The sequence below is a fragment of the Elgaria multicarinata genome, chromosome 1, assembly GCF_023053635.1.
Source record: "Elgaria multicarinata webbii isolate HBS135686 ecotype San Diego chromosome 1, rElgMul1.1.pri, whole genome shotgun sequence".
Lineage (NCBI taxonomy): Eukaryota > Metazoa > Chordata > Lepidosauria > Squamata > Anguidae > Elgaria > Elgaria multicarinata.
In genome coordinates this window covers 19,342,612-19,355,545 of record NC_086171.1, presented here as the reverse complement: position 1 = coordinate 19,355,545, position 12,934 = coordinate 19,342,612, and the positions used below count along the sequence as shown (strand labels likewise).

At 39.5% G+C, this 12,934-nt stretch overlaps 2 protein-coding genes across 2 annotated transcripts in view; both read left to right on the top strand.

Moving 5' to 3' along the window:
* CDCP1 (CUB domain containing protein 1) overlaps positions 1–12,934 on the top strand; it is a 451,994-nt gene that overhangs the window by 82,018 nt on the left and 357,042 nt on the right. The window lies entirely within an intron of this gene.
* ZDHHC3 (zinc finger DHHC-type palmitoyltransferase 3) overlaps positions 1–12,934 on the top strand; it is a 32,519-nt gene that overhangs the window by 2,346 nt on the left and 17,239 nt on the right. Inside the window, exon 2 of the mRNA XM_063124010.1 lies at positions 11,013–11,433. Within this exon, the coding sequence (XP_062980080.1) occupies positions 11,128–11,433 (306 nt within the window). The 5' untranslated portion in view covers positions 11,013–11,127. The remainder of the gene's footprint in view (positions 1–11,012; positions 11,434–12,934) is intronic.

Sequence of the window (12,934 nt, the reverse complement as noted above, 5' to 3'; positions counted from 1 at the left end):
GTTAAAACTATCTAAGAGGGCAATCCTATGGGATTGACTGACTATACTATACTACCAATCAGAATGTGAGCCTTATAACAGTATTTTGTTCACCTGTTTGCTATCTTACTTGTCTATTTCTTATCTAAATAATACAGTGGTTGCAATTCTGTTCACATTTACCTGTGAGGAAGTACCATTGAACTCAATGGGGCTTATTTCTGAGTCGACATGTATTATTTATTTATTTATTTATTTATTGCATTTCTATACCACCCAATAGCCAAAGCTCTCTGTATTTATTGCATTTCTATACCGCCCAATAGCCGAAGCTCTCTATTTTTATTGCATTTCTATACCGCCCAATAGCCAAAGCTCTCACTATGTATAGGATTTTATTGATAATTTTTTCACTCAGTTCTATTGCCTACATTTGCAATATATTTTGTTACGTTACCCTCTGCTGAAGTATTCTTGTTTAGTTAGTTATGTTGTTCCTGCATCAAAACATATAGAGGCACAATCCATAATACAGAGAGAATAGAAGCATTGCCTTAGCAGAATCTGTCCCACTGTAACTTGATCAGAAATGAATTAACCCACAATAGCATTCCAAAGAACTTTGTTGTCCGCTATGAATTGTGATTTATTATATAATCTCATTTAGCTGAATTGGTATTTCCAAAAGCCTTTTTAATTAACTAGTCTGAGTGTTAAAGGATCTTGCAAGTCCAGCAAATATTCTGATACAGGTATTTGAAGCATAATTTTTGATTACAGAAAAGAAGCTGAAGATTTGTCACAGGATGTGGGAACTCAAGGAACAAAACATTGTAGTGATCCATAATACGTATGTGAACTCTTTAAAACAACCCAGAAAAAGAATGTTAACTGGTCATTCTGACTATTTCAACAAGTATAAATATTCTGTGTAAGAATAAATTGCAGCATGAGAGAAGCCTGAAAGGAACAACAAATTCATTCTTTAATAAACAAAGCCCAAGGTGTACTATAAGTAGTACTTGGCCAGAGGAACTGTGTCTTAAAGCTGCAGTCTTAAGAGAACAGTCATAAAAGCATGCTATGTTCCATGCTGTTATTTCAGTTGATGAACCCTGGATATGTCTCACATCACATAAGCTGGGGGTGCAGAACCTCTTTCAGTCCCAAATCCCATTTCAGAAAAGTGCTTAGGAACCGCATTACAATGGTGGGCAGAGTTAAGGCAAAAGAGGTGAGGCCAAAAATGCCAGCATATTTTAGCTTAAAACTCCTATTGTCATTAACTAAGCCTTAGGAGAGGCATTTCAACCTATTTGGGGAGTGGATTACGCAAAAAGTAGGAAACTGCTAAATGATTGGCAATTGCGGCAAAGTGGATGAGGGTAGGGGAAGGGGATATGGCCATTTTGGAATTCCAGGAAGGCAAGATTAGGCCCCCCAGGATGGCCAGTGTTTCTCCATCAATGATCAGCAATGGTCTTCAGTACTTTCAGTCAGCCAACCACAATGGCCCTGCAAAGCAGAATGGCCTGTTTCACACCTAATATGAAACGGTGGTTTATTTAACCCATGGTTTGTTGCCCTTCCCAGGCGTGGTTTGTTTTCTCAGTCTGACAGGTGTGGTTTGTTTTCTCAATTCCTGGGTTCTTTGTTTTTCTACTCTCACTCCCTCTCTGTATCCCAAATGCCTTTGTAGTGCTGTAGTACTGGCATGTAGAAAGGATGGATTTACCACTTTTGCCCACCACCTGTAGCCTGCCAAAACACCCCATAATCAAACCACGGATTTGGGTTCAAATGTAACTACAACTAATGGTTTAAACAAGAACTTTGGGTTCACTTTCTCAGTTCAGCAACCCATACCATGGGTTAGCATTATGTGCAAACCAGGCCAATGTATGGTGTAGACTTAAGCTTAAGAGTGTCAGACTACAACTGGGGAGACCTAGCTTCAAACTCCCTCTCAACTGTAAAAAATCAGTGGGCGATTTTGGAGAAGTTCACTATCTCTTAGCCTAGCCTTCTTCTCAGGGTTGTTAGGATAGAACTGCCAGGGGATAGATGGGATATTTAAACTCTAGCCTGGTAGCCTAGGCATGAAGGGATTTAATGCAGTCAAGTGCCACTGCACCCAACATAGAAATGCAGTGTGCTGCTGCTGCAGGAGGGCTGGAGCTCTTCGCCCCTCTTTGCCAGCTTTCAGCAGGTTAGTAACAACAACACCAACCTCTGCTACCTAGTACTTTTATGGACTTATTTACAAGGTTGCATTTAACCAGGGATGGGCAACGTGTGCCCCTCCAGCTGTTGTTGGATTACAGCTCCCATCATCCCTCACCATGGCCTTTGCTGGCTAGGGCTGATGAGAGTTTCAGTCCATCAGCATCTAGAGGGCCATATGTCACCCACCCCTGCTAAACATTGGAATATAGAGTGGGCATGCATTTTAAAGTGTTTTCAAGCAGAGGATATTCTGAGGTGTTCTGATTTGTATGCTTGATACCCACAAACCCTGTGGGAACTGGGCTGATCTGTGTGCGAATCCAAATTTCTAGGCACAAGCAAGGTTGGTGTATTAATAAGGTTAAAAATGGCACAAACCCAATGCATTGCTTAATGTGTATTACATTTCTTTTCTCCTTGCCCCTTCTGTTTTAGCATTGCAGTGCAGAACTAGCCTGGGGGATGCTGTCATCTGGTCAAGCTCTCAGGCTCCTTTATTCAGTCTCTTGAGTTTACAATTGCTGCACTTAAACAGAGCAATCTCACAGGATAGTTATTGTGTGAATCTACAGAACAGGAATTCATTAACAGATTTTAATATCTTGTGGCTTGAATAAGGATTATAGGTTGTTCTTACACTATAAAGAGTAAATTGCTTCCCATTTTGACTGTGTGTTGTATTGGTATATAACTAAGAACGTAAGAAGATCCATGCTGGATCAGACCAAAGACTTCTCTAGTCTGGCCTTCTGTTTGCACAGCGATCAATCAAATGCCTATGGAAAGCCCACAACAGGACATGAATGCATTAGCATTCAAGAATACTGATTGTGCTGTTGTAGTCATATTTTGTATTCCCATTATCTTTACTTTTACTTTGTTAAAGTAATGGCGGCTTAAGCATAATTTAGCTTGTACTGCTACTTTATTAGTCCAGGTATTGCATCAGAGGAGATAGGAAGTTGCTTATGAACACTTGTGCCGTAATAAACCAGTCCATTTCTTGGGCACTACACTGCTCTCTTCTGCAGCAACAGTTGAACACAGTAGCTCTTCTGAAAGATCACAGAGTGTAGTCAGTGGCTCTGTAAACAGCATAACCTAGCAGGTAAAGAAACACAAATGAGACTTCATAAAATAGTGGAAATGTTCAGTAAACAAATTTAGCAAAGGCAACAAATCAGTGCATGATTTAAAGAATTATTTACAAGTTTACCCAGACCTAGAATTAGGGGAAATAATGAGAAGCACAGTAAGAAGAAGTTACTTGAATTTAAGTCAAGAATCAGCAATGCAATACATTTTGTATAAATGGAAATTGTGTAATTTACGTAGGTATTCTGAGAACATGTTCACATGAGCAATCCTATAGGTTTGGATCGTCTTAAGTTAATCACACAGATGTGAAGCCTTTCTTAACAGATGTTGCAGAAGAGTTGGTAATACGAGGCAGCCAAGAGAGAGAACCTTGTTTCACATTCAGGCCAGAACAGCTTACCGATGAATATAGACTCAAATAAACAGGGTAGAAATAATTGCTCTCTCGTCTTCTCTACACGTATGGACAGAGAGGTCTTTATTACTTTGCTGTGATCTCGATTTGCTGTCAGAATTGTTTGGAAAGCAGGGCTCTGCATTTTTATTAAGATGGATGTACAAGTGCAATGAGCATATATCCTCTAACTGTATGTTTTAGACTGCTTGTTTTGGTATTTATTAAGTCTACATAAGTTAGACTGATATTCCCCTTGCATTTTATTACTCAGTAGTGTAGCCTTCCTGTCACTTTCCTGTATGTGATATTACATCTCAGAAAAAGTTCAGCTAACACTTACCCCAGCTACTCCAAGTGGCTGTTTATTAACCTATGATAACAGTTTGCAACAGTAAAGCCAGAGCTAATATTTAATTGTACTCCATACTTGAGAAAGATTTCCTGGAAAACAGGGTCCATGTGTCTTGGTAAAAAGGGATGAATTCTGAAATAGCTCCTGCTATTTGCAGTGTTTGCATTGCTGCCCTGTTTGGTCCCAGAAGGTAGCTGAATCATTCACAGGGCATTTCAGAGGCGTTGCTTGACACTTTCCGAACTTTCTTGCTGTGTCTATCTTTGTCCTCTGAAATAATAAAGGACTGAAAATATTCCACTCTTTCAAATTTCATACTAGTGAATTGAGCTGTACCACTGTCATAATGTACCTGAAATACCAGCGTCTTTGTAATATTGTTGGTGAGTCAAGGCCTTAGATGAAGCTGTATGTTATACACTTCAGAAATGAAGTTATTTGAATGTGGCTGTTTAAGAAAACTGGTCCTTGTTTTTACGCTGTTGTAATCCCACCATTTCCTTCAAAGTTTGAAAGAGCTTGTGCAATGGACATCAAGTTCCTCCGCTTTCCATATTATAACTACTTCCTGCTCTCAGATTGTATAGTAGCAATTTAAAGCATGGAAGCTAGATGCAAGAAAGCTTGAGTTTGAAGTCCAAAGGTTTCCGCCCCTCATACTTTTTCTTAGGGATTTTTTTTTTCATATTAATATTCCTGTTCAAAAACTTCATCCAGACAAATACAGCTCCAGTCTTTTTATTGTGAATATCAACAAACAGAACAGAAAATACATCATGAAAACAGAAAAAAATACATTGTGTATAAAAAAATATCCTTTTCCATCGTATGTACCGTTCAGAAAAAAAGCTTCAGTTTAAATCTTCAGCTTAGCTAGTTGCTACATAACAGAAGGCATGAGGTTAACTTCTGTCTTTAGAGAATATTGGTTGAGAGTAGATCTTTATGCACAAATGTTGGCTCAGGACCAGTATAAATTACAAAGATATGCTACTATGCTCAAATAACAGAACAGTATTCATGTTGGTCAATAGAAAAAAAAATATTGCAGCATCTTTCTCTTATACATTTTCTGAGGCAACTGCATAATTTTAAAAGTCTACTCTGCAATCTCTTCATTCATATATAATGTATGTCTATGTGTTTTTGTTAGTGTAAGTTGTCTCTTTCACAAAAACTCTGTTTTGCCTGATGTATATATTGCGGATGAACTGATTCAAGATATCTGGAAATAATATTTCTTCCAAGAGTACATACATCTTGAAGGTACAGAATTCCATTCGCTTTTATAATTGGATGTCTAGTCTACATTTCAAAATTCTACAGGAATCTGACTTAATGCATTGTCTCCTCTGATGTCATTTGATCTCCAGCCAACGCACCTGGTGGGTGATCCATCCACCTAGTGCTTTGGTCTGGAACTAGCTTTATTGGTGGTGGTGGGTCCTTCCAAGTTTGGAGAAAACCACACAGTGAAACTGCCTTAACTGATAGCTAGGCAGATGATCCACTTGGGACATCAGCTGCTGTGGCTTCACCTGCCCTGCACCTTCTCCCGTTGCGTAAGGACATGGAGCAGGTAGAGTGATCTTGGCCAGTGATTGCAGGAACTCCTGCAGGGAGTGGGTGGAGCTCATGCAGCATGCCCAACCCACTACAGCCTGGTTTGGGCTACAGGCCAGAGGCTGCCTACTTATGGTTTAGAGTCTGGTAAGGGCCTTGTATATTTCTTAAGCAAGTGTTCATAGTTACTGGGTGCAGCCGTTTTTCATATGAGGACAAGGAACTGTAATGTTTATAGAGAGCTGATATTTTATCATTTGAGAACTGAGCAAACTACGGAGCTCAGGAAGCTAGAGTTAAAGAATATAAAAATAGGAGCATGCAAAATCAAGTAGTAATATGCAAGTTGCCATAACCTGGAAATTAGCACTATATCTCACTTCCTGTAATGACTTTTCAGGTCCTGGCCCCCAGTATTAAGTCCATAAGAATACATTACATGCCTATTTTGCCATATTTATAATGCCTGGCATCAAAAAGGTATTTTTTCCTATAATGTTTTACTTGCATAGAAAAATAGCCTTTAATTCAATGTGTTTAATAGAAAGATATTGAAATAGTTTTTAGGAATTACGTACTGGTTTAACATAGTTGTATGCAGATTTAGTCAGGCTATTTTAAAAGAGAAACAGACTTTTAAAAAGCAAAAGCCAAATTAAATATATAAAACCATGTCTTTTGATTTTTAAACTATCGCTGATTTTTTACTCACCCTGGAGCAGAGTTGAAGCCATAAAAGAGAAGAAGTCTTCCAACTGAAAGTGGCATTCATGCTGAAATAGTAAAAAAAAAGACACAGAAACTATGATAAGACAAACACAATAAAGCAAGCAAATTGTTGGAGTCATAAATGCAGTGTGTCATCCCCCCCCCAAAATTTTTTTTCAGAAGCACGAAACCTGTCAAGGAGGGATTTCAGCTATTAGAAAATAATGCTATGAAATAACTACCAAGGCAAATAGTAGAGAACTAATCCAATTTCTCTAAGTTGGTCTTCACTGGGGAAGGCATTAGATATGCAGTCCTGAGTTGCTTTTTTAGGGATGGCATTCAATTGCTAAATCAAATAGAGGTGGCAAGATATGACGTCCTTAGAGTCATTGACAAATTCAAAACTAGTCATCAGGTCTTAGTGGCAGACATCCAAGTGTTCTTGATGAACTCAAACGTGGAGTTAAGCTTGTAAATAAAAAAATGTGCATCTTGTCATTAAAAATATACATCTTGTTTTCAAAAACATCTGGAGGGCACTAGGTTGGGAAAGCCTGGGATAGACCCTTGTTTTGATACAGAAGTGCTGATAGAATTAAAAAATAAACGTATTTGAACTACTTATATTATTCACTCACTCCTGGTAGAGCAACCAATGTTGGGTGTTGCCTAAATGTAAATCGAGGCATCTGCCCTGACTTGAATTGTACTTCTGTGTCTCACTCTCAAGCAATTAGGCTCATTAGTTGTACAAACAATGAATGAGCTGCTGTTAACACTTGCATCTCATTTTATCAGGGTTCTTTTTCAGAGATAGGTGGAGCACTGTGGCTTGCCTGTTTATGAATTCAAGTACCATATCAATTGGTAGAATGCATTTTACTCCAAGCATCCTATTTTTGGCTACTACACATCTTAACAGTAAAAATGGGTTAAGGATTTATACCATGTGTTGGCCATATTTCATCTTATAAAGTAAGCCTTTGCGTGGGAGCCATGTTTAACCAAAGCTTCTTGAGTATGTTTATACTTTCCAGAAAAGTGAATGTCCATTATATATTACAGAAAATGTGTGGCCAATTCAAGGTGTACGTTTGGGGGCTTAGCTTCTTCTGTAACATATGAAGCAGTTCTTAATTATATGTGCCTGAAAATGTGCAAATAATTCTTTTTACTAAGCAGATTTTTTTTTAAATAAAACACCAGCTGAAAATAATATGCTTTCCAATTTAATGTACATTGTCTGTGTCTTAATAAAGCATTAATTGCTGAGTTAATAAAAGCAAATTACACTAACATTCCTTAAAAACTAGAAGAAAGTTTGAGTTACACAGGACTTTACCCATTGAGTCTATTCTAAAATGCAGTGAAGAAACCGGAAGCTGGAACAGGTAATATATTAATTAAGCTATAAATATCTAGGCTGTTTAGGAAGGATCAAGTTACAAAGCATTGCATGAAAAATACATGGCATCTTTGGAATACAAAAATCAAAAAGTAAAGGTGCAATCCTATGTACATTTAATCAGAAATAAGGCATCCTACAACATCCAGCATGCCCCAGCCTGCATGGCTGGCTGGACCATGCTATTTTTATTTATTTATTTATTTATTACATTTTTATACCGCCCAATAGCCGAAGCTCCTCGGGGCGGTTCACAAAAATTGACTAAATTATTACAGTTAGCAAACAGATTTACAATGGCCAGCAGGTTTAAACCCAGCTTAATAAAGTCTGCTAATATGAATCCTCATGGGAGACCAGAAATGGGGTTGGAAGGGATGCTGTTGCTGGGAGTTGTAGACCTTTTTTCTGTCTAAACATGCATAGGATTGCCCCCTAAGACCAGTCTCTCTATTTAAAAGACAAAGACAATAGGAAAGACCACAAGACCTGCTGCTCCTAGAATTTGCAATACTGGACAAGATAGACCCATAGTATTGTCTCAATAAGGCTACTTTATATGTTCCTAATTGAATATGGAACTAAGTTAGAAAGCACTCCAGATAGGAAGTTAGTGGAATAATTCTGTGACACTGCATAGTGGACACAGGGTTCCAATGACAATTCTATCTGGCCTTCTGAAAAAGGCAATTACAGAAATGAAAAAGGCAGCACCAACAATGGCAAAAATGTAAACAAAAGTAGAGAACCTCAATCAGTTATCAAGGGAGAATTTTTTGTGCAATTGAACAGATGTCTGTAGGGTCAACAACTGCAAGATCCCCCCCTTATCAAAAGGTCCTTCTGGCAGGTTTTAGTGACCTGTGCTACATGCTGTGTTGACTAAAACATGCAGAAAGCACCTGTTGATATTGGGGGACTTGCAGTTGTCGTCTCTGGTGAGACACGTGTTGACTTTTCCGGCACATTCCAACTCTCAGTAAGCTTTCCTTTGACAAAGGAAGGAGGGAACTAAACAGCATTGCGTTCAGGAAGAAGTTCTGGATCCTTAAAAGATGCAATCAGTCACAGAAAGTATAAGCATGCCTGCCACTAAAAAACCAGATTTACTTAAATGTACTGACTCTGCTTTTATCGGCTTGAAGCTTGCTTTCTATTTGTGTGTACATATGCACTCACGTTCTGTACACAAGGGAGATATATCCACATCACAGTCCACCAGTTTTGGTGGACCATTTTTTTGGGGGAACACTTTTGCACAGCGCCCACAGACAGACCTGGCCCAAGAATAATTTCTCCCGCCCACTCTCGCTCGCCAGGGCCAGCCATTCCCTCCGCGGTTGTAGCCGCCACCACACGCATGCACCCACACCCAGCTCCTCTTGCTTTGCCTGTGCTGCCTGCGTTGGCGGTTGGTGCATGAAATGATGGCGAGCTGCCCTCGCATGTGCTGGGTGGACGCAGGGCTGTCTTAAAGCCGGGGCTGCCCTTCCAGGGAATTGTTTGGTGCAAGTGAGGGAGGTGACATGAACAACCGGTTGGCGGTGGCAGCATGGTGTGGTGGGAGGGAGAAGGAGAGTGGCTGGCTGGACAGGCAGGTGGCGGCAGGTCCTTTGGGTGAGGAGAACAGCACAATTTGCCACTCTTCTCATTCGTGCTTCTTAATGCCCCTATGTGACTATTTCATTGTAGGTGCCCACAGGTACCCGATTTGCTGTGGCTTATCGTGTCGCGCGAACTCAGCAGCAGGGAGTTGTTTAAGTGTTGAACAACCCTCAAATAACACTAAAACAAGTATTTGCAGGCAATTTCCTAAACACCAATGGTAGTGGGCTTGTCAGTTGTTAAAACAATAACAACAGCAGCACGCTGCTCTTGATGCTTCTAGGCCCTAGAGTCTAGGAATGGGTTGCTGTTAATCGGACTCCTTGTTGCGGGTTGCTATTCACATATTTGCTGTAGATGGCTGTGTAGCCAGCTTATTGATCTGGATATGTGTGGACTGACTGCTTTTTCTTTCAGCTGCACTCAGTCATGTTTCATTAAAGCATATTTCGCAAAATGTTGATCTCTTAATGCATTTTGCTCTTTGCTGAAGATTAGCAATTGGCAATTGCAGGTCCGGTTCATGCATGAAGTTCCCCTACTCCCGAGGGCTTCTCCATTTTTCAGTGGCTGTGGTAGCTCTCTACACGTGCAATTTTATGGAGAAGTGCATATTGTTCTTCTGTTGAAATGAACGTGTACATGGAAGCTCTGTATTGGGAGCATTGTTGGTAGAAAATTTAACAGCATGTGGAAGGTAGATTAAGAACAGACAGCTTTCCTGTTCTGAGTGGCCTTCCCTGTGTTTTCCGCAATTCCTCTATATTCAGTGGTGAGCTCTTCCAAGAGGGTATTTATTTATTTTAAATATTTCTTGGCTGCCTTTCAGAGCAGGAGCCCTCCCAAGGTGGCATACAACAATAAAACACATATTAAAGATTGATGCGGGAGATCTCAGCCAGTATCCACTGAGCCTTGAATTGCTTGCTGTTAAAAATGTACTCAAAGCATAATTGAGAAGGCAAGGTTCTGACCAGGAATGTTTGTTTTCAGGGATTTTTCTCTGGTGGCATTCCACATGGAATTTTTTTACTGTTAGTTGCATTTGAATTCCTAACAATGCTAGTTTTCAATGTTGTTTTACTCTAGTTTTCATGTTTGTGGGGAGATGTGAACATTTTATAGGGATTCCAATTTTCTAGTGCTCTTTTGGATAGAGGAATAGTTCTATTAATTAAAAGCAGTTGCGCATTAACAATTCATATAGATTTAAAATTTGCTAAGTGGTAAATAGTTGTCAGGTGTTTTTAGGTGGTTGTCTGGCCAAGAAAAAGGCATGCTATCATCCCAATTTAAAAAGTGAATTGTTATTTCAGTCATCTTTAAGCCACTTTCAATTAGACAATAGCTGCCTTGGCATATGTGACCATTTAGATTTGAAATATTACTGAAATGTTTACTGTCTGCCTGGGTACAGAAGCTCCTTTCAAAGGAGATTGCCCAGCTCTGTTCCAAAGATCAAACACCAACAACAGCTCTTCTGCCAAGACTTCTATTACTTCTCTCTCTCTCTCTCTCTCTCTCTCTGCAGTAAAATAAGCTGTTGCTTTTCATGACTGTGTTATTTGATTATAGACTATATGAAGAAAAAGTTGTCGCAAACCTTATTTTCTTGTTTACTGAAACCCTCCCCTCCATTACTGATCCCTCTTTTATTTTAATCTCCCTCTTTCTAGCATTCCCTCTCGGAGCTGCATGTCAAAAGGAAATCTCCTTGGTTACGTGTGTAAAATGGAGAACCATTTTTTTAAAAAATATATTTTTCAGATCCAAGAATGGACATTATAACCTATGATGATTACTCCAGTCCACCGCTTCAGAGATATTGAGAGGAAACCGGAATACCTTCAGCCGGACAAGTGCGTTCCACCTCCCAGCAACGGTTCCTCAGGAACAATGTGGTTTATTCGAGATGGCTGTGGTATTGCCTGCGCAGTCGTCACTTGGTTTTTGGTCTTGTATGCTGACTTTGTAGTCCTCCTTGTTATGCTGCTTCCATCAAGAGACTATATTTACAGTGTGATCAATGGAATAGTTTTCAATGCATTGGCATTCCTGGCTCTGGCTTCACACATGCGAGCTATGATAACAGATCCAGTAAGTTTACCGCTGAATATATTAACCGTTATTTCTCTTGTTCTTTTAGGATGATTTAGGGTAATCTAGAACCTACAGGGCATATGCAGTGTTGGCCAAATGGCAACGTTTCTATAAAACCCTTGAGTGTCAAGAACTTAACTACTTAATTATGTAATTTATAATGTACTACAGTGCATTATTCAATTAAGCTATATGATGACATCAGGGCAGTACAGGAGGGATCCTCTAAATAAGAAAAGGCGGAGAGTGTAGTGTAGGGAGGGGAGAGTCTATCCTTTTCTTCTTCTTAAGGAGTACATATCATGTTAGTGTCATGTCATGTCATGAAAACTGAAAAGCAGGAAAAGCCTGTCTTGTGTATCTGTCTCTTCAGAAAATTGCAACTAAACTGCGTTCTGAATAATAATAAAAGCTTGCTTTTTTTGCTGCTGGTAGGGTTGTAGGTTACTGACATACGCCAAAGTTTTATCCAAGTACATTTTAACTGTGGACCCTTTTAAAGTACTATTTCAAGCCTTAATGGGTTTGAAATACAGATAAGTAAGCTGCTTTCCCATTTTATCGGTCTTGAATTCTGTGTTATTCCCCCAATGAATATTATCTATGGGCTTCAGTATGCTAGATTGTAACAGATGAAACTGAAGGAGAATAATTCAGTCTAGCAAAATTTGTGGGAATATTTCCGTTTACCTAACCTTTCATTGCAGTTTGGGATTACAACTGACCCCAGTGAGACATAAGCATAAATTAAGCCCTTCCCCTAACCTGCACTGTTCCATGCCACATTCATTCTCTTACAATAAAGGAATCAGATGGTTTTTGGTTCAGCCTCTCTGATCGTCGTGTGTGCTAGTGTTTAAATCTGAGCGCTTCATTGAAATAATATCGGGGTCAGTGAGACTCCAGTTAAAGCGGTCTCAGGGAATCCTTGGTCGTAGGTGATGTTCCCTGGTGATGATACACAAAAACATGGTGGCTGAGAAATGTACCGCTACACTTAACAAATGGCAGCTCAATATCGTTCACTTCCTTCATGCCTCTGTGTACATGGAGCTGCTGTTTGTGGAGAAACCTGAAGCATTTGAATCGGCCCTTGGCCTTGCCGCAGCTGCCTGAGTGCAGCTTCACATAAGCAGCCATTGGTATAAAGCAACTGCCTGTTTGGGTGTGGCAATTTAAACTATTCCATTACAATTCCGGGTTTTGGTTTTGGTTTTAAATTGCGACAGGATGATTAAAATTTCTGCAAGTGCCTGGAAAACCATTTCATCTCATTTCCTATGTAGAGCTTACAGCCCTACGGTTGGTCACTGCTTATGATTAAACGAAAACCTAAATTAGGTCTCCAATTCCAGATTTGCTCCTTGTGTTGTATGCTTGTACAGCTGAACTCCAGCGTATCAACTGTTGCAAAGAATCATCTAAAAACTTTCCCTATAAATAGGTCAGTTGTCTGGTGGTTCATATATTTCTTTGTATGAATACAATATGCATATCC